Below are 27,189 nucleotides of genomic sequence, written 5' to 3'. Positions count from 1 at the left end.
GTTACGTGCCTCCCCTTGCTTCCACCAAAGCAATGGTGACACCTCTGATACAACGTCCTGCATTACAAAACTCTCGAGAGTTAAGCAAACAAGTACCTGTTTCTCTTCCTGTCTGACGTGTCCCCAGGTTGATGACAGGTGTACCAAACGCTCCCACCTCTCTGACACCACAACTGCTGTTACCAATCATACAACCAGCGTGAGCAACCAGCTGAATGAACTGGTCAAATGGCACATGCTTTACTGCCCGAAAATTGGGATGATGTTCAATGCCCTTCTTCCTCATCACACGAACCATCTCTTTGCTTCCTACAGAAAACCAAAGTAGAATAAATTATTTAAGTTCTACTTTTAAAATCAAGGTCCAGACACGCAAAGAAACTTGTAGCCAGCCATTCACTGAGTTGCCAGCTCTGAACAGGTTTTGTTCTCTTTTTATCCTTACACTGCAAATCACGTAGCTCAGCACATATGCCACAGTTTGATACAAGAATTCACTGCAGAAGTATCTTTGTAGTTTTAAGTTAATTTAAGAGGCACTAATATTGCTCCTACATGTCACACGGTTTTTCCTCATTTTCCTACCCACACCAAAAAGCTGAAATGTCCTCCAGCAATGTGAACATGGAGCTGCAACAGATGCACCCATGAGGCTGACACCATCCAGCTATTTCCATCTGGCTGGGGGACTTGGAATAAAAGCATTCTTTGAATACAGTCTGTTATGTGTCACTCTGTCATGAAGGTATTCTACTCACCTGCATCCACATTAGGGAATAGAACAAGTGTTCTCTTGTTGAAGGAGATGAGTGCATCTAGTGTCAGCTCAAACATCTTTATGGAATGTTTAATATCTGTGGTTACAGGATGTTGCAGAGCAACTATATAATCTCTGGTTTTGACATCTTCACCTGTCCAAATGGAAGGCAAGAAAAGTTTTCTTACTGGCGTAGTAGAATAGCAAGAGGAAGGAAGGACATACTTTTGGAACTACAGATGTGAAAGCCTGAAAAGTCAAGGCATAGAATGGAATACATCTAACACATAGGGATCAATGCTAGAATAAAAATCAAGGGAGTTACAGGGTAGCCCAGCTTGTTATTTGCCTGACCACTGTTTAAATGTCAACAAACTGTTAACTTGCATGCCTACTTCTGACACTTTCCAAGACTACACAATGATCAAGAGACTGTTCTCACACCACTGTAAATCTGGAGTAAGTCCTGAAGCTGCCCATATTTTCTGTCAGTAGTCCATTCTCAAGCAAAGGCTTTATTTCCACTGCTTTAAAATAGTCAGCCATACTTGTCTTAGTGTATTTGATAAACATTTATCTGCAAAACATAGCGATTGAAAAAGATTCCAGCTTCCAACTACACATGGTAGCTACACAGGAGACTGCTCTGTCAAAGATAAAAAGCAAACATAAACCCCCACTCTTTACAGGAATTATCTCTAAGTCAGTCAGTATGAAACACCAAAAGCCTTTGGCACATTTCATCCTGTTGCAGTGCATTCTTCAAAAAAAGGTTCATAACAGAAATTCGGTTTGATTTTTTTTATATTAGGCCTGAACAGCTTTGATTCTATTTAACCAAAACCTTATTACCCCAAAGTAACTGCTCATGTAAGACTGTTTTGTTTTTAAATGGTTCAGCTCAGAGAAATCACCCATTTAAGGAGTTATTTTTTGACTTGGCAGAAAGTCCAGGAGTGGTCAGTAAAATACATTCAGCTGTATGTGGCAAAATACAGAATGAAAGCAAACATAGAAAGAAATACCAGGTACTATTAAAAATATTACATTTTGACTGATAACCTACTTACTGAGTTTGTCTTATGTTGACAGGTATTATGAGAAAAACATAAAAAGCGGCCTGCTTACCAAGCCACATGCTAATAATACTCATGTAGTCCTTGTTTTTGGCAGAGAGAAGCTTGTCATACGAGGGACAGCCTGCTAAAAGGATGCGGTCGTGGTCTTCACACATGGCTATCAGGTGCTGCTCCGCACTCCTCGTGCAGCACACGTGGTAGTGGGCCAGTTTGGTTATGGCATGTCTGATGGAGTCATCGATGGTCCCGCTGACTTCCCCGCCTTCAATGTGAAGAATGCGAATGTTCATCAGCGCTGCAGACGTGGCCAGGGCCAAGGCATCGAATCTGTCGCCATGAACTATCATTATGTCAGGCTTCAGGCGGTTAAGGACGTCAGGCAACTTGACTAATGCAAGGCCCACCGACTCCACCATAGCTGCCTCATCTTCCCCTCTCACGATGGTGTGTAATCTTGTATGAATATCAAAGTCATCTTGCTCGATCATACGATAGGTATTACTGAAGGTCAGAGAAAAAGGGTTATTAGAGCAAAAACAACTTGATTTTATAGCAATATTGCTTCACAAAATAATCATGAATTGCAACAGCTGTACTGGGGTTTGAAAAAAGACCTGCTTTTCACATTTTCTTCACTGAGGAAAGTAGCTTTTAAGATTTTAACAGAATATTCTCTCATCCATGTGAGAGAATCATCCTCCCTAATATTCCAAATATCCAGTTTTTCTAGGCACCTTTAAGGAGAAACTGTGCTGAACACATTCTGGAAATCCTCAGAAATCAACTCTTTGTTCACGTGTCCGCAGTGCCTTTCAGAGAATAGACGTGGCATGATTTCCTGTCAGAAAGGGTATGCTTATTGACTTTTCTGTGGATAACAGTATAAATATGAGAGATGTGATGCAAATCTGAGGCCTGTATGTTTAAAGAAAACATCCTGAAGGTAGCATATATTATTTCAGATTCTGTATTTTTTAAAGGCAAATCTTTTTTATTTTACTGAGTAAAGAGGCTGGCATTTGTATTGCATAAACTTCATTAAGTTTCCAATTCCATTTACAAATATCCTGCACAGACCTACCATTTTCCTGATTGTGTACATTTATCTCAGAAAACTTTTTTTCTCTTTGTTTCTGTATTCTTTGCCTTTTGAAAGGTGAAAATCTAGGGGACAAACAAAACTGTGAATTTCTGGTGGTTTTGTTTCTTTTATGATCCTCCAAGCTTTTCAGTAACAGACACCTCACAGGATCACTGTCATGTGACTTCTGCTACTGTTGATCACTCCATTCACATCACTAGAACATGTATGTTCTCAGGACCCACTCATTTTCTAGGATGACCCAGATTATGGGGTGCAGGGAGAGGCCCTGAAAAACCCCAAGGAGAACCTGGGTTTTAGAATAATTACCACAAAGTAACTAACAGCAAAAACATTTGCCAGATCAAGATCCCTACTGTTTGCTTTGTGCATTACAAATCATTCACAATATAGAGGTAAGTATTTAACACCTTGGAACTGGAAAAAGTAGTATTTTGTTTTACTTTGCACAAGTCTTGCAGACAGTAAAGACTTATGTGATATAGAGAAATCGGGGCCATGTTTGTCCTTTTTAGCAAATGAAATGGGATTACTTTATTTCTCCAATCAGACAGGGTGCAATTCAACATACTAACCTGTAAAGAAGTTCAACTGTTTTTTTGTTTTTTTGTTTTTTTGTTTTTTTTCTTGTCTGGTTTTGTTTTAAATCAGGTTAGTTTTGTCATCTGGAATTCACCTTGCCGTGTTACTGGATGGAAACAACACCCAGTACAAAGCAAGGAACAGAGCGCTCTAATGTGCAGAAAGAGAACAGTCACCAGTGGAACATCCTGTCTGAGTAGTTTGAGATAATATAACTTCCTCCTGTCCTAGCTTATAAAAGGCCAAAATTTCTTATTGGAAAGTAACTGGAGTTACTCCAAAAAGTAACTCTACTTGAAGATACACTTACACATTTCCCGAAGTTCAACAATGCTGATATACTGTAGACCTAAGCTAAAGTCTGGTTTTGTTTTCCAAAATATGTGTTTTCATACCTATTTCACTTACTGGGTCCAATTTGGTAAATTCAGCCTGAGGAAAATCAACAATCCCAGAAAGGCTATCCAACCTGTTCCTTCTACTTTTCCCGCAACAATCAGGAGAATATCCACTTGGGATGAGGGAAGTCCTCCCAAGGGAAGGAATTTGTACCAAGATATCTCATCCTCCTGGGCAAGTGATTTCACTGCTTACTTATGGAGAGCTATGGATGGGGACTCTATTCTCTCCCACCTACCCATAAACCACAGATAACCATATATCTATAATTTTGTTATTCATTTTGTGAGAAACATACAACCACACTTTCCTGTCTCTACAACACTGGAAGTAAGAAGTAACAGTGTTCTCTTTGGATATGCAATATATAAGTACTTTCTCCAATAACTGTAAAGCAGGAGAGCTGCAATTTAAAATGGCTGAGGAGGCTCTTTTCTCCATGAAAATTAAAAAACTGTAACACATTTCCATTTAACAATCACCAGGTTTCAGGGTAAAATGCAGGACATGAATTTCTCACTTCATACAGTCTGTAATCCTGTTTAGGGTCTCAATTACAGTGTTTGCACAAAACTTTCTAGAATTCCAAGATAGGCTGAAAAAATTCCCAGAAATATGCAATCTCATAAGGAGCTGCAAAATGAAATTCTGGAGAAAAAAAACCCCTTTGTTGTGTACACTCACAATGCCAAGACTTCTTTTTACCTAATGTTCATATTATCATTGCTAACACCTCAGAAACATATTGGTAGATAAAAGTTCATCCTACCCATAATCATCAATCAGATGGGAACCAAGCACTACGACATCAAGCTCAAAAAACTGTGGTTCTGCCTTAATACCAAACATAATGGGAGCTAATTTTGAATAATCAGCACGGTTGCAAGTAGCAACACAAACACGAAGTTTGTGGTTGTTTCCATTCTTCTCCATGACTTCCTTTTGTTTCTGTTTCGAAAGATTCTTGAAGTACACCTCCTGACATAATAGAGAAAAAAAAGTGTGTCATTAACAATAGTAATTTACTTACAGCAAATGTTATACACTTCATGAACAGTATACACACGTGCAGCCCAAACTGTGGACACACAGTAACTACTCCACTGACAATGGATATCTAGTACCTAACAGAACCAGTAAGTTCTGTTTCCAAAATTTAGAATATTTTTTTCTAGTTAAAACTCAATTTTAATACTTCTATTTCTACATATAGTATATAACTTCTGTATAAACAATATTTAAGTATTATGAAGTTCAATGATAATTAAACAGTAAAATTACTTCTCCCTGTTCTGATGAAAACTTCTGCCTAAGTAGAAAAATTATTCTGCCTTACTAAATGAAAGAAAAAATTCTCATATTCCAAATTACAGACTGGAACAAATTGTTCAGATGCATCTACTGTAAATAAAAAAGGAAAGTTTTTGACTAAGACAGTTTATGTATCTCCATTAAACATTTTAGGGAGGTAAAGCAAGTTAAACATTTACTTCTAAAGCCTTCCATACCCTTTTGTAGGCCAAAGTACATTAGGAAAATCAATAATACAGTATTAGGTTCAGATAAAGATATTAAAAAGGATACAGCAATAATAACCCCAAAATAACCCAAATTTCCTATCCTCCCAAACAGAAATTACTAAGGTGTTAGCAACAGTTTAAGTAAGTACTATTCTTTTGGTATAAATCTAATGTTATGTCAGATTTTTGCTCCACTGTGCAGACTGAACTTTTCTGGATTAATGCACAAGGCTTGCTTATCCTTGACTCAAAGCAATATCAATCTCTTTACTGATTTTGGCAGCTAGAAAAGCACAACAGTACATGATAATATTAGCAAGTCCATGCTCCTTTTAGATTGCATTCAGATTTTTTCAGTAAAGTTCTAGAAGAAAGGCTACTGTGACATCACACTTTCATGAAACTTAAAACATTCAGCAACTTTTCAAGATTTTCCTATTTTTAAGACATTAGTTTATGTTTCATCACACATGACAAAACAATGCTTTGGTGTAATAGTAACATCAGGCTGATCAGGAATCTATCCAAGTTGTCAAAGGTAAAGTGGTCTCTCTAGTCCACTTGCAATCCATTATGGTTCTGCAAAACTATGGCTGGCAATGACATTAGCCAGACTCAGATCTAACAGACCCACTGCTTTTCCTCATTTCTAAAACAACCTCTCTTTGCAGGTGGTTCTGAGCAGAATGTCCTGTCATTATTTATGTAAAACCAGCCACTAATTAAAATAAAATGGTGATCAAGGTGTGAATGCTACTTCTGACACAGCTATAAGCTTCTCCTTGAAACTGCACGAACAACAGTAGTATTGTTCTACAACAACTAGTATAACTAGAGGCAAACCTCTCACAAAACTCTTCCAGTTGGCCACTGCTGCATACATATTCTATATTATATAAAACAAGAAGCCAAAGTAAAAAACTGCAAAATAAGGAAGTGACAAACTTATCTGAAGTCTGTTAACTCCAAGTTACTTGTTACCTGCTAGGACCACCATGATCCCTTTCACAAAGTAGTTTCTTTTCATCTATGCAAAGCAGGCTTTTAAGAAGCAGAATAATTTTCTGTCCTCCTTTTTTCTTCAAGCATTGTCTATCATTCTAAAAACCTTCCATCCAGACACAGAACAGAACATCAGAAACATTCAAAAACCTTCCATCCAGACACAGAACATCTCCTAAAACAGTAGGTCTCTAAGTTGAGAAAAAATAAAATCTCATTTTTCACCATAACTACAGAACCAACAGAACTGAATCACTAGCCCACACATCTTTCCAGCCATGAAGATCACATTTAATTACAGTTGGTATTTGGCTGTAATAATGGTCTCTTGAAATAATTTTAGATGTAGGTGTGGAGACAGTCCAAATCTGTCTGAATTTACTAGAATCAAAAGAAATTCCTGGTATTTGTCCATTTCAACCTCTGTTAACATTATATTTCAAAGCAGAATTATTTCCAGTACTGCCTTAAAACTCTCTAACACAGTAGATTCAAAAAACTGCCAAGTGAGCCATGCACTGGCCTTGCTGCAGACAGGTTTTCTATTGCTGTCAATTTTAAACACCTGCTTATCTGAAGAACCAAAATATTTACCCTAGCCTAAGGCAGGTAACAATGCAATAGGAGTATCAACTGCATGTTGAAATTTGCCATTAATTAAAGTGGTTTATTGTTTTCTAGGATAACTTGGATGTTTCCTAAAGAAACATGTGATGTATTGCTACACAGTTCAGTAACAAACATTATTCTATCCTGACTCTGACCTTTTCTGAGCCTAAATGCAAAAATAATTTTGTATTTTCAGACAGTATTCACTATCAACAAGTAATGGCCAAGTCCCTTCAGCCATTAACAGCAAATTCCTTCAAGCAGAGCTGTGATGCCCTATCTACAAAATTTTGTTACCACCGTGGTTTTAGAATTTATTATCAGCTTTTGCAGGCAAGTCATCTTTTTTCGGAACTCTTCACAAAAATTATTTGAAATAACTAATCACTAACATTTGCCTCTTAGTTTCTAGATGTTTGATGATACACTGGGTTTGCTCTACATAGAATTCTCTAGTTGGGGGATTCTCCTGTTGCAAGATCTACATCTTCTACCTTGGAGGGACTAGCAATCGTTAGCAGAACAGAGAAGAAATAAAACAGTCTTCAATGAAGGACTACTTGAAATAATTAACCTCCATGTGCTTTGGTCACCTGCTCTTCTATATCCCAACCTAAAGCTTTTATATTATTACAGATTCAAGGCCTTTCTAAGGCTGGCAAATTCTGGGCCAGACTTTACAGGAACCATACAGCTACTATTTCTGTTACTAGTCCCCAGAGCATGAGATGCCCCTTGATCACTGTTTCACAAAGAAATGACACCACCTGTATATTCCGTATTATACATTCACACCTCTGAAACACTAGGTTATAAAATCAAAGACCCTGGAATATTCCCAGTCTCTACACTCTATCTATGCCCATGTGCTGAGGGCAATTTCATCTTCCCACTTGCTTTGCTGTGTGGCATGCAGGATGTTCTGTGCTGAACCCTTCCCACACCCTGTACCAGTATGTGTATTCCCACCACACTTCTCCATCCATCGGCTGAGCCACAGGTTCTACACACAACCGGGGCCTCTTCCTAGAGTCCTGTGCAGGTAACCAAACACCCAAAAAAGTCCTTCAGACACCCTCAAACACCTCTGTGAGGGTGGAAAAGCATCCACTGCCTTGCACAAATGTTAGGGCAAAATGCTCCCTACCATTCCCCCCAGGAATGCGGCTGATGTCTTCACCAGGCCTCTTCCTGGTGCAAGGGACATACCCTGTGCTTCTCCAGAATACTGATACACTATGAACCACGGAATATGATTATTCTAGTGCTGAACTGGAAGGGACCCACAAAGATCATCGAGTCCAACTCTTATTCCCGCACAGGATACTCCAAGCATCCATGCGCCCGAGAGCATTGTCCAAACGCTTCCTGAACCGTGTCAGGCTGGTGCTGTGACCACTTCCCTAGGGAGCCCGTTCCAGCCACGCTCCGGGTGAAGTGCCTTTTTCTAATATCCAGCCAAAAGCCGCCCTGACGCTTGAGGCCATTCATTTGTTACACAGGTGGAGGGTCTGCCCTTGTACTCTCCCCTCACGCACCCCCCACTCCCCGGCAGAAGCCACGCCCGCGGCCCGCCGATCTCCCTGTTCTCCTGGACAGTGCCCGTGCGCACCTTTCCCTTGCGGGGGCCCTGGATGCCCGCTTTTCCCGGGGACCAGCTTTTCCCGCATCTCCGGGGCTGCGGGTCCCCGGTTTCGCGGGGACGCGCCCCGGCCCGGGCGCTGCCCCGCCCCCGGCACAGGGCGCTGCCGCCCCGCGGAGCTCCCGCCGCTGCCGCCCCGCCTCCTCCCCGCACCGCTGCGGGCGCCCGGGCCGGGCCGGGCCCACGCTCTGCGCGGCCGCCTCGCACTCACCTTGCCCTGCGCAGGGACCGCGGCATCCGCCGGCAGCAAGCGCCGCCCTCGCAGGAAGTGAGGGCGCCCGGGCCGCGCCCCTCTGCCGCCCCGCCGGCCGCGGGGGCCCGAGCAGCCCGCGGATCCGGGCAGGCCGCGGGCCGTCTGTGGGGTTTGCCTTCACAGAATCACTGAACCAATTACGTTGGAAAAGACCTTTGAGAGCATCGAGTCCACCTTAGGACCCTACACCACCTTGTCAACCAGACCATAGCACTGAGTGCCACATCCACTCTTTCCCTAAGCATCTCCAGGGACTGTGATTCCATTGCAATGGCAACCGATTGCAATGTTTAATCACCCTTTCTGTGAGGAAATTTTTCATAATAAGGAACCATATCGTTGAGGTGGGACAGTCTCGTCGGTTTATACATGCAATATACTCCTTATATACACATCTGAGCAATCTAGTTAAAACTGCTGGATGATCTCACAAGTTCAGTGGCGACTGACATCATATTAAGAGCTTTTAAAGTGAGGGCTGTCAGGGAACTACGGGCTGTGGGGCTGCTGTAGGAGATGCATGGTTAGGACAAACGCAGCCTACAGGGATGTATGGAAAGATAAGGCAGTTGCCTGGTCGTGCAGGCTGTGACCACAGGTGCCAGTCAGGGCACCTGCCAGCAGCTCAGGAAGAGTGCCTGGGTGCGATGCAGAATTTTATAATTTTAGCATTAATTCAGTCCAGGGTGTTGCCAATGACAACGTTATTGTTGTTCAGCACAATCAAAAAAGCTGTTAAACAACTACCAGGTGTTGCTGTCATCTGTGTTCCAGTTGACTGTAAAAGAGATGTGGTTTGTTTTCCCAAGCTGGAGGTGTTTTGACATCAAGTCTCACATTAATGAAGTGACTGTGACTTGGATCCTAGTTCAATACCTGAGGCATCATATGTAACAAGAGCAACCTGTGCCCACAATATTCTGCTATGAAAAAAACTACCTAAAACATTGCAGTAGCTGGTGTCACACAGTCCTAGTAAAAGGACAATTCTTCACCAAATTTTATCTCTCTGATAGCATGTTTGTGTGGCTGAAACCTGAGTCTAATGTGGCAGGGCCATACATCTGAACAAACCTGTACAACATTCAGCTGTTTGGTACTGAACTTTGCCAGTTTTTCAGTCCAGATTGTATCTTTGTTCATCCATATAATGAGGGGACCTGGGGTCTCAAATTCCCTTCTAGTTTTGCCCTTTAATTCTTAGAAAAATTAGCCATAAGAGTCCTGTACCTGACATACCTAGAAGAAAGTAGGTGCAAGGAATGAGATAGTTGCATTTCTGGCCTTTACCAGGAAGAAAATGGTTTACTTTCCAAGCAGTTACAAATACTTTTTTAAAAAGTCTTTGAGAAACAATTACTGAGATCTTCAGCTAAAAGGTCTTCAGCTACTTTTATAATCACTAATCTTCATTAGTGATTATAAAAGTAAAAACCCTTTGAGACTTGCCCTTGGGAATTTAAAGCGATGATTTGACTGTTTCTCAAGAGAGCCAGAAAGGATCTTATCCTATGCTGACGTTCAGAAAATCCTCAAACAGCTGTGGTTCAATGAGTCATAGCTCCTCAAAGACTCAGTGTTTTGAGATTATTGCAGCACATCCACTTCTGAAATTACCAGGCATCTTTGCTTGCAATACTGACCACATGTAGTAATAGCAACATGAGGGCACCTTAGGTTCAATTCATGTCCAATTTAAATTATTTTCACTGTTCTCTGCATCACTAGATTTCCTTTATGCACATTGCTTAAAAACCCATGTGCATTATGAAAATGTCATATGAAATAAATATGAGTTGTTTTCTGTAAATGCTTTCAGGTTATGATAAGCTTACCAGCATGTCTATGGTTGGCTTCACTGAAACAAAATGCTGAAGAAGAACCTGAATCATATTTGAGCATGAGTGTTTGGAAGTGTGAACATATGGACAGACTCTGGTTTATACTAGTACTAACACAGCTAGAAGCAACTACATTGAGAGTTAATTACTCTTACAATACCATCAGTGCATCTCTTCATGTGATTTTTCTGTAAATGTTCTAATAGCATTTCAGCATGTTGCAGTAAAAGGTGCAGAAGAAACAAGCAAGTTTATGCTCCTTTTGGTCATTTCTGTCTCACAGACCTCACATATTACATAAACAAGATCAAATTTTTCTTGTTATGAGTGAGCCCTGCCTCAAAGCTCTCCAGCAGAGAAACAAATGCTATGCAGAGAGATGGGAGGAGAAGCCTCAGCCCATAATCTGCCTGCTCCAGCTGGTTTTATGCTTTGCTGCTCAAAATCTCCAATGGCACTGTGAAGAGGACCTCCTGTCCTTGACAAGTCCTGTGGCTGTGAAGGGGTTCATTAGAGGAGCAGGGTCCCAGTATCCAGCTAATTCATTGGCACTTCCTCTCATCAGAAAGCTTTGCAGGAATAGTAAAGGCTCTGCAGAGACTAAATGGACATTAGTGTCCAAGGGTTGGGAAATGTTGCAGATGAGGAGCTTCTTTTGGGAAAGGTCATGTTGCTTAAGACCTGAACAGAAGAATCAAGATCAGTGGGTTTGGTTTGCAGCTGGTTTGGATTCACTGGAAACCCATCCTGCACGAGGTGAAAGGTGCTGAACTGGGATGGTCTGTGCATGACTGTGCCCAGGAGATGGACAGACAGAATCTGCAGCACTCTGATCTTCTGCACTGGTGCTAAGCACTGTGTTGCTTATTCCCTTCTAAAAGCAGAGCATTGTGACTTTTCAACATCTACATGATGTGAATCTTCTACTACTTCTCTTAGTTTTTTATTTACGTCCATTTTATTTATGTCAAAGTCATATGCTGAAAGTAAGAACGTGAAAAATTCCACAAAGATTTTCAAAAGCAGCTGTCCATATCAATTCTGTACTGTCTAGCCTAAAGCACCTGAAAGCAGCTTGGATTTTAAAGATCAGGGCTTTCACAAAAGCAGGTCCTTCTGACACAACTAAACTGATAACCTCTGAAGATTCCGGCACAGTAGTGTTCAGCTACTGAGAATGTACTCAATTACAAATATCCTTTGTAGGAAGAGACCAAGTACCATGTACTACATGATATCAGAATATAAACAGTTGCACACAGTAGGGAAAGCCTAAGAAGTTTCACCTTCCTGCATTTTCCTGTTTGTTCTTCCCAGTTAAAACTACCAGGTGAGCTGTGCAGTTAATAGCAATTGTAGGCAACCACATCACAGTTCATATCTGATGTTCCAGAGAAGGGGAAGAGATCAGGGATAAGACAATGCCATAGATGCTATGAAGAGGGAAAATTGGGGATTTATTCTCTTCTCATCACAACACAGATCTCTTACATCTTTGCTCAGTGTCTTACGCTAACATAGAATGGGCATCTACATGTAGCTAAGATTGTAAGACACAGAATTCCCGGCTAAGAGAGAGGAAATCAAGAACTGTATGAAAATTTGTTCTTTGTCTCTGGAAAGATACTGTCCAAAGAAATCAATGATGCTGGTGCAGGGAGCTATCTTATGAGAAGCAGCTGAGGGATGTTATCACTCTTTACATCTGCCCCAAGGGAGGTTTTAGCAAGACTGCTTAGGAAGAAGCAGTTTCTTCTCCCAAGTAACAAGTGAAAGACAAGAGGAAATAGCTTCAAAGTGTGGCAGTGTAGGTTTATTCTTGGATATTCAGAAATATTTATTCACTGAAAGGTTATCAAGCATTATAAACAGCTGCCCAAGGAAGTACTGGAGTCACCATACCTAGAATTATTTAAAAGGCACATAGGTGTGGCACTTGGGACATGATTTAATGTTGGACTTGGCAGTGCTGTACTAATGGTTGGACTTGATGACCTTAAGGTTCTTTTCCAATCTAAACAATTCCATGAGTCAGTGTTAAAATTAGGTGCTTCAAAAACCCAGGTAACAAGCAGAGTTGTGAATCTCATTGACATAATTAGGAATGAGGTAAAAAATATCCCATACTTTTTTTCAGAGTTTCCAATGTTCTAAACTAGATTACAGTCCCTTTTTTTGAGTATTGGAAAGATGGCATAATCTGGTGTCTGGTGTATTACAAAATAATGGCATTTGCACATATTTTATAAAATGTGAGTGAAGTTTGTTGTAACTAGCTAGAGATGTAGAATGTGATAGATGCATGGCACAAAATGCAATCTCTGTGTCTTGGGTTGGAAAATGTAACCAAAAACGTGTATTCTATTTTAATCTGTTGAAACCTGTTGGGAGATATTGTTCTTCTCTACTCCTGCACCCATGCTACTCCTGCACCCATCCTCCTCCAAGGGACACCACCTGTGAATGGGCCATTTAAGGCCTCTCACATGAATGATAACATTACCTCATTCCTGTGTGAGTTGCTCCCTCAGTGGGAGGAGCCAAAGCCTTTCCACCAGCATAAAACTTGCAATCCCAAACACTAATGCAGCCGGTTTTCTGAATTCTTGGAGGAAGACCAGACCCATCTCGCTGGCACTGGACCCTTTGTTCTACAGGATCATCTCTATTGCACAGAACAACATCTGTTACTCCAGGAAGACTCAATTGAACTTCCAACACCCTAACAAACAGAGTGTCACGTCGTATCTCTGACTGTCAGAGTTTTCTAGGACTTTTGTTTGTTTGCTTGTTTGTTTTTTTGTACTACTGCATTTATATTTTTCTTTTTTTTTAATATTCCTAGTAAAGAACTGTTATTCCAAATCCCGTATTTTTCCCTGAAAGTTCCTAATTGCAAAATTGTAATAATTTGGAGGAAGGGGGGTTTTTACATTCTCCATTCCAAGGGAAACTTCAGTTTTCTGTAACAGATACCTGTCTTTCCATACCAAGACACTCTGTTCTAGAGAATTCCTTAAGGAGTGTGTGTGGGGGCTAAGATAATATCCATCTGAAACCCATGCAAAGCACTGGAAAGAGTACTGGAAACGTCAACAGGTTTTTTTTTTTCCCAGTTCATTCAATGTCTTCAGGCTTCATCTTAATTTCAGCTAATAAAAACACCAAGCCACAAAACTTTTCTTTCCCACTCTTTCTATCTAAAAATAGTGGAACTGACCCACTTTTTGTTGTCATCATGTGACTAACTCTGCTTGTGTGATGGGTTTAATTCTTCAAAAGGATCTGTTTTTTTCACTTGTAATCAGTGCTGTTAAGGTTACGGCTTGTCTGTTTCTTCTGAAGCTCCACTCCTTGTTCAGTCCTGCAGGAATGATTGCTGCTGCTGCTTTGTTGACACACACCAGACATCCACTGGGAAATCTGACACAGTTCAACATACCCACAGCCAGTCTTGAACAACGATGGCAGCCTAGGCTGGGGTGATTCTTGTGGTGTAATTATTCCTCTTACTGTGCTGTGCATCTACACCCCTTGATCCATAGACAATGTGGTTCACTTAAAACAACTTGGGGTATGTTCAAAATGGAAATGAGTAGAGTTGCTGGACACACTCAGAGTATTTGGACGTGACCAGCACAGAATGAACTTGATTGAAAGCTGGCATCACTAGGTAACACAGTGAGTAACTTTGCCAAATACAAGATCCCAATTTCTTGTAAATACAAGATCCCAATTTCCACCTCAGATGCAGGCAGGAGAATTATTTCTTATATATTAATATTATATATATATAAAATATTCATATATATATATATATATATATGTATATATATATATATATATATAAATACCTGGTTGAGGAAACCATGCAGAAGAAATGGCCATGTTTGCAACAGCCAAAGATGCAAATGTCTCTAATTTCTGAAAGTCTGGAAAGAAAGTTCTGTTAAACTTTCCCAGTTCTGATATTAAGACTGGCTAATTTTTTCACTTCACGTTGACATAAGTGCTGAAAAGAAAGTTAAAAGTCTGTCAGGCAGGAGGAATCAAACTCTGACCACTTCTCACTATTACTAAATACCTCCTGGGTTGCACACAGGTCTAGAGATTCCTATTTGCTCTTCTTGTCCAAATCTTTTGCGTTTTTTTCATCTTTCCTAATCCTTTTGAGGCTCTTTGGCATCCTACTTGAATACAACTGTGTCTTTCAATGTGATCATCAGATGACAAGTATTTGTATAATTGTGTCTTCTCTGGTAATTGCTAATTTACAGTTTTAAGGAGTACTAATTCTACTATAGAATTACAAAAAAAATCCATTAAGAAGTGATCCAATATCAGGACTAAAGAATTGTATTAGTAAACATGTATTTCCACCCTTTATATCATATTAAAGTAATTTCTTTCATGTGTAGTTTGTGGATTTTGGCTGTTAATTGCAGTAAGACAAAAAATGTGATGAAAGTAGAAAATGAGATTGCAAAGTTACAGTTAAGGTACAAAGCAGATAGCCAGTTTACACTTATGAAGAGAGATGAGGAAATTTTGTGAGACTGAGAATATAAAATGGAGAAAGAAGTGTTGCAGTAGCTACCCTTCCCTAAGTCTAAATTCTCCTGTCTTTTAACATACTAGGCACTATTAGGTGAGTTATTCAAATACCTCCTTTAATCATGTAACCCTCAGAGGAATCTTAAATCCTAACTTACTACATAAACTATTTCAGATTTTCCATTTGAAGAAGATTGTAGAAATGCAACAGGAGGCTTAAATGCCAGTCAAAAGCACAGTCGTTTTAGGCGTTCCACAAAAGTACATCTATGTTTTTAATTGTGGGTCAAGAATAAAATCTTCTCATTTTTTGAACTTTCTGTAGCCCTTATTTTCATTACCAGAAATGTCCACAAAAAATTAGTTCCTCCAAACAACAAATAAAAGTCAATGAAAAGTAAAAACAAGCACACAAATTTAAAAAGAGGTTCTGTTTCTAAAATCTTCAACCAACAAACCCTCTGTTAATGTGCCTTGATTTGACAGTAAATCAAGATCTTGATGATGAAGAGCAAATCTTTGGAATTCAGGATGACATTTAGGGAAAAAAACCCAAAAAATCCCACAGACTAAATTGCCATTTACTTCTTTCCTTCTGGCTTTTTGATACTAATCTGGAAAAAAGTCACATGAAGAGAATCTGAGTCAGATGTTATTCTAAAGTAGTCTAATTTTCTCAGCTGGTTTTGCTATCCATGTTCTTTTATTAAAGCTTTGATTTAGTACCAGATGTTTTAATGAAAAATTGTCCACTATTACAGAGACATATAAGTAACTGCTAAAATATTCCCTGATTTTTGCAGGAAGAGCAACTCTTCAACAGACATTCTAACAAACACCCGTATCCTTAGGCTTTGCTGAGTCCCTCTGGGAAAGAGCATACACTATTAAGAGAATAGCAGCCTATTTTCCGAAGGCCTTCTCTTGCCAGGGTATAGGAAGTTACTCAGAATCATGTGGACACAGAACATTTTCTGATTAGCCTGGCTGCTGAGGCACTATTTATAAAAAACTCAGCCTGTATGCCCCTGACAATGAGACTCCAGGTTGTGAGAGGCTCTACCTCTTACTTTTCATGTGCTTTTTGAAACCCTCTTGCGTGTATCTGAAAGGCAGTTATGAAATACTGGCATTGTGTTGCATACTCTTATGCCTGCATTTTCTCATACAAAGATCCAATGGTCCAGCTCAATCTTTTGATTAGAATTATAATTTGATTACAATTGTGAGAAAAAGCATACAATTTGAACATGATTTTGAAAAGGACATTTCTGTATTTTCAAAGCTAAGTACTTAGTGGGAAAATCATTATGATTGGCTTCTACCACATGAAATCATGCTTATCAAAAAATATTATGGGTGTCCTTGACTCTGTCCTAGTGTCGAATTTACACAGCTTTTACACAGCCCATAAAAATCTGCCTTCTTCAGGCAGCACAGTGTTGATGGGAATCATGTCGCCGAGTGTGGGCCACTAACTTACTAGTTAAAATGCTCCAGGCTGCAGGTAGACTTGTTAAGTGTGATATGCTTAAGGAGCAATGCAGCAGAGATGAGAAATCTGGTAGAAGAGTGCTCCCAAGTCAAGACAGTCTGCACAGTTCCTGTGTACTGACATTCTCATTTAAAATCTTGGGGGATATGCAAACACTGTGTAATTTCCATCTGCACCCTTTATTTCCTTAATATGAATGACGGGCTTTGTTAATTTTCACTTTTGTCCCTGAGATGGTTTACTCTTCAGTATCTGATGTGCTGCCATGGTGGTTTCAGATTTGGACTCAGAGCACCATAGGAAAACACTGCTACAAGAGGGCAAAAAATGTCATTTAATTTCTTACTTAAAAATAAATACAACAGATGTATTTTCAGTGCTTTTTGGAAATCAGTTTTTTAAATGCCTAAATCTGAGTCCTAGATGGATGCCTTCACTGGTGAATATCCAAGGTGGTATTTCTCAACACCTCCAGATCTCAGGGAGACCTGGTGCCAAATCTAAAGTCAAAGCTGGCTAGAACACAAGAGGAAAGGGAGGATATGTAAAGAAAAGCTTCAGAGAAAGAACTGACATGGTAGGACATTCAGATCGAGATGGAACAGGCCTTCTCTGCATGAAAGGCACACATCTTTTGTATTTTGGCAGACATCACCTCTGATATCTGTTCCACACCCTTCAAGCATGCAGAGCGCTATAACTCCTGGTAGTTTAAACCAGCAGGCCAGTCAGCACAGAACCTGCTCTACAGGTGGCACTCTTAATAGCCTGGGGCAACAGCACCAGCAGAACTATTTCCTGCAGTGGCAGGCCAAAGAATAAGGCCAAAGAGCAAAGACCCTCGCATGGGTCTTGGCCCCCTCTCCAGTGCCATCTTCTCAGCCTTTCTGCACTTGTTATCCTCCTTGCTGTATGGCTGTCCTCTGACTTCCCCTCAATGTTGTGCTGACTTCACCTGTTAGCTTAATGCCTTCTGAGAAAACCTACCTGAAATATTACCCCATGGAGCTCAAGTCCCCTCCTTATCCCGCCTGTACTCATGCCTCTTCTTCCAAACCCTGTCCAAACCCTGCTTGAAAGTGAATCCTTGGAGCGTGTATGCCTTTCTTCCTAAGGTGCTTGTATGGCACCTGGCATGTTGGGGCTATTCATCATTGCCACAGGTACATAAAAAAAAATAACCTGAAAATTATTCTAGACCCTTGCCGAGACCACCCCTCAGGGCGGGTGAACCTAATGTGGGTGAATGTAATTTCTCATTTTTCAAATAACAGAAATATAGTCAAAGTTGCAAGGAACAGTGTGCTAGATTTGGGAAGGTCACCGGCTCCCCACAGCTTGCTACGGACTAAAGAATATAGAGAGAAAGGGCACAAATAGGCAACCCATTCAGCACAGGTCTCACGAGAACTTCTCAACGCCCAGAACATCAGCCGGCACGGCCCCAAATCCCGTGTGCCCGGTGGAGACACGGCGATACCGAGGCGGGTCCCGCGATGGCCCTGGAGACGGCGCCTGCCGTGACATCTTCGCCAAGCGGGCAGGGCAGCTCGCTGCCGGTGCAGCCCCCATGCCCGGCTCGGCGCAGGGCTCGGCGGAGCGCTGCCTTCCCGCCGCCCTGCGGGGCTCAGCCGCGGCACGGCCCTGCAGCGCCCCCGGCCCGCCCCGGCCCCCGCGCCCAGCCCCGACTTACGTGGGGGCCGCGGGCCAGCGGCTCCCGGCGCGGCGGCGCGTTCGTCCCCATGGCGGCCGCCGCTCCCCGCCGCCTTCCCGGGCCGGCTCTGCCGCTGCCAAGCCGAAAGGCACCCGGGGCCGGGGCCACGCCGCGGGAGAGGCACCCGGGGCCGGGGCCACGCCGGGACCGCCCCGCAAGCACCGCCCTCCGCCCGCCGCCGGGAGGGGTCCGTGCGCGGCGGTGGAAGGCGCCGGAGGGTCGGGGGTCTGCGCCGAGGCTTCTCAGTATTCCGGGGTGATGCGGGCGTGCTGGGGCCCAAGGCTTTGGCACTGCCTGCGCTAAGGCCGTCCCGTATCCCTGCAGGGCAGCGTGGGAAGCGGAGTCCTGCTCCGGGTATCCCCCGGTATCGCCTCCCAGTGCTCCCCTATGCCTCGGGGAGCCATTCCCCGGCTGGGCGCCCTCAGAGCACTCACAACGGTGAGGAAATGCAGGCAGTCTTACTGCTGCCAGGCATCTCTGTGGATATTACCCGCTAATATCCATGACACGCAGTGTGTTTAACATCACCAAGACTATCCAGATCCGATCAGAACAACAGGAATCTGCAACTGTCTCAAGGCAAGGAACCTGGCAAGTGAGTCTTCCAAACTCAGGTCTGGAAGACAGCAGCAGCCAGAGCTTCACGAGTCTGATTCCAGTTTCTTGTCTTCGAGACCATGTTTCCAGGCTGTGACATGCTGTGTCTTGTAGCTGTACCTCTGGCCCCTTGGTCGTCCTGGGTCCTGCAGGTGTACGCCCTGTCCTAAGGGAGCCCTGAAGTTACCCTTCTCATGCAGATCCCCAAGCTGCTCTAGACACCTGTGTGACCCCAGATTTCTGGGTCATCTTGGGGTACTTGCAGTTCTTTTGTGAACGTAGTTTGATTTTTGAGATGTGTGCCTTAGTGTTTGCAGAGAAATTACTTGTCTCCAGCCATCCTCTCCTTTCTTGCTTGTATTTCCTGGAACACAGATGTTCAAAGTAACGCAAATTGATAGCACTTTATTCCAGTAATCAGGCCAGCACATAGCACTCATACATTTTATTGACTGGCTTTTTCTCTGTGACCAGATTTACACCTGTGCACAAACAATTCAACAGTAGTGGCCATGACTATTGCTGTGATATTCTTTTAATTCGTATCAGTGTGCTACACTGGTATCTGTTTTGATTCCTCCCTTATATCGGTGGCAGTTTATAATTGGCAGTTTATTTTTTTTTTTGCATTCTATTACCACAGTGTTTTCCTAGATGCTCATTTTATCCTGTTAAATATCTACAAGGTAAATTACTAAATAAAACATCAGAACAAAAGGAAGGACAATAAAGCAGCACAAAAGACTCCAAAAAGGTGGGCATTTGTAGAATTGGAGAAGAAGGAGGCATTTTCTTGGGACTGCCTTGCTGTGAGCTGTATTTTGAACTTTTCCCCATTTTACGCAGCTTGCAGATCTGTGTGATTCTCTTTTCAATATATTTTCACTGTAAATTCTTTGCTGTTCCCTTATTTCTTTGTCTCAGAAACATACATATTTTTTTCTGTCTCTAGTCTAATCTGGAACACAACAGTATTTACACTCTGTTCTACTGAAGTCTCATCCTGCACATATGTATTTTCAGCTCTTATTTCTTCTCTGAAAAAGAAATTAACCACTGAAAAATCCAATTAACAGATTTTCTTCTCCCAGGACTGCATTATACAGGTGTATATGTAGGCATACACATAAATACATATGTAGGTATATGGATTTTAAACATATTTGCCAATTGTGGTAGAAAACAAGCTGTATTGAAATTTCCCTTTGTGATATACTTGATGTCTAAAATTTCTCTGTTGTTGACAAAAAGAGGACCCCAGATTTAGAACTTGAGGCTCTACTTTTTTTCCTCTGGGACAACACTACTAAAAAGAAAAGCCCAAATTCCCTTGGACTTCTCCAAACATCATTCCTTTCTTACTGTACTTTTCCACTTTTGCAAACTTTTGTCATCCTGCTTTTTCAAATGTCACTGATGATTTGTTTGGCATGGGACCTTTACTTCCTACTCTACTGATGATTAGTACTCTTCCAGATGGCCCTTTATTTTGGATTGACACAAATGCAAGTTCATTTATTTAATTTTTTTTTTCCTGTACTGTATTCTGTAGCACAGTGAAAAATTCAAGTCTGCCAGGAACTGTGTCTATTGTGCCACAGGACAGTCTTTTACTTTTCCTGAAATGTAGCAAAAGCAGGAGCCTGCGAGTTTGGGATGTCAGCCCGAGACCTTTTTGAGTGTGCTCTGAAAACTCACCAACTCCTTCAGACAAATGAGCACACCTGAGTGCTGGTAGGGACAGTCAAGTGTTCCTGTCCTGGTTCCTTGTGTCCCTTGTGAGTTGTAGTGGTGTTTTACCCAGTGTGCAGGAAATCATGGCTTTGGAGGTGCAGTAAAGTATCCCCAAGGTGTTTGAGGTTCTCAGTATTATGTGCCTTTGTCCTGGCCTCCCTAGCTGAAAGATGGTTGTAATTCTCAGGCAGACTCTACAGACATACCTGTGTAGGTGCAGTAATTCACAAGTATAAGACTTTTTGCAAGAGGGATCACAGGGTCTGCATAAAATGAACCTTTAACCAGATTTTCCCTCACTATCCCCTCATTTAGAACAGCAACAGGTAATATGTGTGATATGTCCATGTCCTGATTTTAGGTGGGATAAGTTAATTTTTGTCCTAGTACATGGTATAAGGTTGTGTTCTGGATTTAGTATGAGAATAATGTTGATAACAGGCCTACATTTTCACTTGTTACTAAGTTTATAGTAGTGTTTATACTAAGTCAGAGAATTTTCAGTTTCTCATGCCCTGCCAGCAAGAAGGCTGGCAGGACGCAAGAAGCTGCGAGAGGACACAGCCAGGACAGCTGACCCCAAATGGCCAAAGGGGTATTCCATACTATATGATGTCATGCTTAGCATATGAACTGTGGAGGAAAGCTGTCTGAGGCCTACTGCTTGGGAAGTGGCAGAATCAGTGAGCAGGTGGTGAGCCATTGCTTTGTGCATCACTCTTTTATATATTACTATTGTTATCGTTGTTGTTATTATTATTAATCATCACCACCATCACTATTAATATGTTCTCTCTGTCCCCATTAAACAGTCCTTATGTAAAACCAGAATTCTGAGTCTGCTGATTCTCTGCCCCTTCCTGATGACAGGGTGGACTGAATGACCAGCTGTGTGGTGCTTCATTGCCAACTGGGGTTAAACCGTGTCAGTCTAGCACTCCTTCTCTGCACACAAGACAAATAGAGAGGGTTGTGTTCTCCCTAACCTTCACGAGGCTTTTGAGCCACCTAAGGTTGCACAAGCCAGTTGGACCTGAGTGCCTGCCTTCTCACACAAAACCAGACCTTTAAGTGCCTTATCTTGTCTTCTGGCCTCTCCTTTAAGGAATAAGTCTTGGTAAAATGCTCTTGCCCAATGTCAACTCAGTCTACAGTCTAAAAAATCATTGCATTTAAGTAACATACTGGTCAATTTTTGTCAATTTGGCAGAAGTTTCAATTTGTCCCCCTCTTCCCCTGCTTTCCTGAGACTGGTGACTTGCAAATAGCAGTAGCCCCATTGAACAGGGTGTTCTGAGGAAGAGAGAACTGCACAGGGAACTCAAATTGAGCTGCTTGCATTGCCTGATTCCGGCCAGCTGGGGCAGCTGACACGTTGCTGACAGCAGCCTGGCTGCTTGATAATGAAAGGGGAATAAAAAAGGCTTTGCCTTTGTAAAGTTTTATGTGGTATGAGTATATTATGAGTATATGAGTATGTGATATCTAAGGTATACTCTGATGACTTCATACAGCCATGTCTGTTTTCCACACATCTTCGCTGACCTTTCCTATTGAAAGGGAGGTAGCATCACCCTTTTCCTGGTGGTGCTGTCTGGGCTTTCAACAACATCTTACAGCTTCATTTGATCTCCTTTTGGCAGTTTATACAGTCCGAAGACTTATGCCCTGTCCAAGTGATGAGGTATTAGGTGTGGAGAAAGCTGAAGTGTGGACATGGATGATTTGCAGAAGTTTTTTTCTGTCCCTTTGTGGGCATTCAGAACACTGAGCTGGTTTTGCAGGAAGCTGAGAGTAAATGTTAAGTCTTCTGACCCCTTCTAGGGTATGCTTCTCACTGCTTTAGGGCAAGGAGGGACAGAAGGAACTTTTCAAGTAACCTCAGATTAAACAATTAACCTTGCTTTACTAGATTTTCTTGCTCTACCCTCCTTTATTTGCCTCCAGGCTGTTCCTGTAAAAAAAGCATGTGAATAACGTCCACTGAGAAAAGAGCACGGACTATTGTTATGTGGTTCATGCAGGCTCAGCTAAAAATGTCACCACAAACATTGGAGGAATTCAATACAACAAATTAACACAGTAAAGTTACTGAAGGAGAAAGGGAAGTCTGAACTTCCAGAATGACAGAAATAAAGGTGATTTCTACCAGCCACTTCCACAAGTGGGTGAGGCAGATGAGCTGGGGCTGTCCCCTGCCCTTTCCATCTGCTACATGAGTGTCTGACCAGACTATCTGAAAGAAGTAGAACGTGGATTCTGGGTCCACAACAGCAGAGACTCTGGGTCAAGAGGGAGGTGAATGGGAAAGCTTTGTGTAGAAAATCCCCAGATTTGCAGACTTGTAAGACCCAGTATTTTAGACAGATTGTTGCTTTGGGAGTCTTCAGAGGTCACCTGGGCATAGTCCTGGCAACCAGCATGAAGTGCCCTTGTTACAGCAGGGGGATTGGACCAGATGACCTCCAGAGATTGCTTCTATCCTCAGCCATTCTAAGATTCTACGGCAGACATCATAAAATATTGAAAACATAAAAGTTCCTACAGGTTGTGTACTGACAGTTGAAGGCCATGAAGGTTGCCTAAAGGTTTTTTAAATTACATCAGATGCCTGTGTTTCAATGCCTGCGTTACTCCTTTGTGTCTTGGCAGTAGCTTCTAGTCAGAGCAAACATGTTCCATTCAGTGTTGTATCTGTGGATGGGCAGAAGCAGGATGTGGATCCTGCTGAAGAGGAAGAGCATATTTATCTTAAAGGTGTTGGCTTGTTTGGTGTGTGAAAGTCCTGTATTACAGAAAGTCCTGTATTTTTTTTCCACAGAAATGAACTTTTTACCTTTTCTCTTTTTTTTTTTTTTTTTTTTTTTTTGGTCAGGTTTTTTTGGGTCAGGTTTTGATCCTGTTGTTTTGCAGTTTGTATCCTTGTCAGACCAGACTGCTAGATCTATGTACTTAGATTTGTGGTGGCAAAGGACACTTTAAAATATATGACCTCAAGTAGGCAGGAAGGGTCTGGGAGCCTGAGTACCCTTACAGATCTCAACCTTGCTGCTTGATACTTCAGAGATGGAGGTTACAGTCAGGAGGGCCCTGAGCCGACTGCTTGGGACTTCATTTTTTTAGAGAGGTCTGCGTCAGGAGACTTTGACAGAAGAGCTGAAATCAGGATTGGTCACTGCAGTTCTTTCAGCTGAGAATCTAGGCTTAGAGTCCAGTTGGGATTTGGGGTAGCAAGAAAAAAAACCCTTACTGATGAGAGAAAATTTTCATGATTGTACTGCTGCTGCCTACAGGCATGCTAGTTTTCCATCCCAGATCACCTGCAATCTCATCTTGTCTGTTACTGACTGCAAAATAAATTATAACGGAAAGCTACTGCAGATACCATTTTACTGGGTTCTTCTCTTGAAGAAATGTGGATTGCTTTTTGATTTGGCTTTTTTTTCCTGGTGCAAATTATAATTGACAGGACACCTTTGCTTGCATGACCATTTTTTACTGTCCTGAAACCAAAAGGCTGAAATCTGACATGAGAATTTAAGTGAGGATTCAAAATGTATTTGGTCTAAAATGTTCTGGATTCACAACTGCAACAGATCATTGAAAATCCAGGGGTAGGAAAACAAGATGTAAATTATGTGGAATGCCTGTATATAAAGGATAAAATAGAAATCTTTGTGGGCACCACACAGAAGGGGTTATATGGAGCCAAACTCAAAGGAGTATTTATTAAGCAAGTTTTCCTTGGAAGGCAAAAAGAGAGCCATCTTCTTGCAAGTCACTGTTCCTGCTAAATGCAAGGGGAGCAACACAGATTGTACTGTGTGAGAGCAGCCCTGAAGGTGAGTTCATACTGCGAGATGAACAGGGGACAGGGCAGAACTTTTTGTTCTTGGCAAGTGTATTTGAAATGAGCTGTGTAGCTGGCAGTCTTCTATAAAGGAAACACAAACCCTACTTACATACTGAGCTATTTTTTTTTCAGTTTATGTGACAAATAAGTGAGATCCCTACTTACTTCAGCACTTTGCTCATCCAAATTATGACCTGCTCTACCAGCAAAGTGCTTTGGCATCAGTGCAGTTCTGGGAGTCAATGTGCCATACACTTTTATCCTTTTACTTCAAAAGCAAAAGAGAGACAGGAAGGCTCTGGAGGACATTCTGTCTTATATTCTGTTTTTATTGGGTTTTTACTGCAAGTGAGGACCCTAGCAGGTTCCTTTGTTTGGGCAAGGCCTACTACAGAGAGAGAATTTAGGAAGCAAAGATGTAGTGTACAAGTGATATCTCTTTCACAAGTTCTGCAGTGACATTCACGGCTGTACAAATCCTCTGCATAGAGTGTTAAGGTAAATTCCCCTCTAAGCCTTCAAAGCAGAATGTTTTCCCAGTGCTTCAGGTTGTCCATCTTCATAAATGTCACACACACTTCGAGAAAGAACAAGAAAGCATATGTAGAATGCAGAAGTTTAAAAAATTCCTAGCATTAAACCTATTGAGGACTTTTGGTGCTTCATATGTTTTGCAATTATCTGTATATTGGCTTGCTGGTATCTGAAAGGTTTTTGAAAATGTTCTGTTCTAAATGTTCATCATCAGTTACCCCCCAAAAGCCAAACTGAAATGCTTCCTAAATCAGGAAGATAAATCTAAGAGAGTAGACTGCAATATTACAGAGATTTTGTTTAAGGAAGATATGTACCATAAAGAAAGTCAGAGCTGCTGAGAATTGTAAAAGGCCTAGCTGAATTCTTCTCAACTTACTTTGAAAGCCACTTTTGACAGGCAGGGCTTGCTGGATTTTAATTGAGGAAGGCAAATTTTAAAGGTACTTTGGCACTTAAAATGTAGGAAGACACCACTGGGAATTTTGAATATGCATTGGAAGGGGGTAAAATTCAGGACTCCCTTTCCCTCCGTTATCTAGTCAACTGAGATCTAACTCAACCAAGACCTATGAGACCACTCACAGGGACCACAGTGTTTGAGAAGCTGACAGTGTGGTGTCCAGTTTTTTTCTGGAACAGAGAGTTCTTAGGCTGTTAAGAAACTAAGAGTGCAATCATTCTCAGCTTCATCCCTGGCTGAGGGTAGGGAAAGTATTAGCAAACCTGCAGGATGCCTAGCCAGTCTTTGGGATTTGGCACCACCTGTGTGGGCTTTTGTCTCTTTTTTTGTGTCAGAGGACTTTCATGAGTGCCACATGGTGTCACAGTAGGAGGCAGGGCATGGTGAACAGGTCTTCTGCTTCCTTGTTCCCTTTAGGTCACATAGTTCTTTTAACAAAGAGGTACAGTTCATGCTCCAAGCCACAACTCCACCCTCTGGAGCATGTACCCACAGGAGTACTCCATCTAGCAAACTGTTGCAATGTGTTCTGTAGCCAGTCTAGTGGCTTGGAACAAAAATATGTATTTGTGCTTTTGCTTCTGGTGTGTGACTGGCTTTCCCTAGGTCTCTGTTTAAGCCATAGAATTCAAGAGCACGCAGTTTTCTAAGTGAAGGAGCAGTAAAGAATAAGCTATATGGTAAAAGCTCGCTGTCAGGGAAAGAAAGCTGTCATACGTACATGAGAATGACATACATAGTAGTAAACAACTCAAGATTGCCAGTATTTAGCTAAAATCCGTGGCATATAATACCTGGCATAGACCAGTCTTTTCCTTCTTGAAAATACAGATAGGAATGAGTAAAAAATATCTTACAGAGTGTGCCTCATTCAGGAGGGGGCAGATCAAAGTAAGAAAACCTGAAATACATGGCACAGAAATCTTCCATTGTCTTTTTAGTGAATAAGACAAAAAAAATAAAGTATCTGGGACTCTCTTCTCTTTCTCCACTTTCCCCTCCTCTCCTTCAGTTCATTTGTGCTTTGTTCTTTTTTGGAAAGTAAATTTTCTAAGACTGTGAGGACCCTATGACCTGAGCAGACTATCAAAACTTGTGCTGTATCTTGGGAGTCTGCATGCCTACAGTTGCAAGAGCAATAGAGTCCTTCAGTGATTTCTTAGTCAGCTAAGCTTAGGGACAGTGAGGAAGGCCACGGGCACTTTTCGATGGCCTTTTGCAGAAAAGATTGCTCTGAGAAATGCTGTGTGATAACTTAAGGTGGGGACTTCCCTGCCAGAATGAAGTATTCCGAACTAGTCAAAACAACTGATTTTGTGGACAACAGCTGATGCAAATCAGCAGGGGAGGTACTTGTGTGGGTCATTTGGGGTGTCTCTCAGAAGCTTCATGGTTTGTTTTATTCAGGTCTTGCCAAGTAAACTGTGCTAGGATGTAAGAAGTCATGGCAAAACGAAGT

The 27,189-nt window shown here is 41.7% G+C and overlaps 1 protein-coding gene across 3 annotated transcripts in view; it reads right to left on the bottom strand.

The window, feature by feature from the left end:
* GNE (glucosamine (UDP-N-acetyl)-2-epimerase/N-acetylmannosamine kinase) overlaps positions 1-18,718 on the bottom strand; it is a 36,903-nt gene extending 18,185 nt beyond the window's left edge. Inside the window, exons 1-5 of one of the 3 annotated variants that reach the window (XM_063421884.1) lie at positions 18,529-18,718; positions 4,689-4,897; positions 1,886-2,337; positions 759-911; positions 97-309 (exon numbers count right to left, since the gene is read on the bottom strand). In XM_063421884.1, coding sequence (XP_063277954.1) covers positions 97-309; positions 759-911; positions 1,886-2,337; positions 4,689-4,897; positions 18,529-18,579 — 1,078 coding nt within the window. In that variant the 5' untranslated portion in view covers positions 18,580-18,718. Of the gene's footprint in view, positions 1-96; positions 310-758; positions 912-1,885; positions 2,338-4,688; positions 4,898-8,662; positions 8,778-8,903; positions 8,987-18,528 lie in introns of those variants that run through there. The other 2 variants (XM_063421885.1, XM_063421886.1) reach the window with 2 other exon arrangements.
* Positions 18,719-27,189: the final 8,471 nt, after the last annotated feature.

This window comes from Prinia subflava, chromosome Z, assembly GCF_021018805.1.
Source record: "Prinia subflava isolate CZ2003 ecotype Zambia chromosome Z, Cam_Psub_1.2, whole genome shotgun sequence".
Lineage (NCBI taxonomy): Eukaryota > Metazoa > Chordata > Aves > Passeriformes > Cisticolidae > Prinia > Prinia subflava.
Note: the sequence above shows the minus strand (reverse complement) of the source record. Positions and strands in the feature narration are given on the sequence as shown.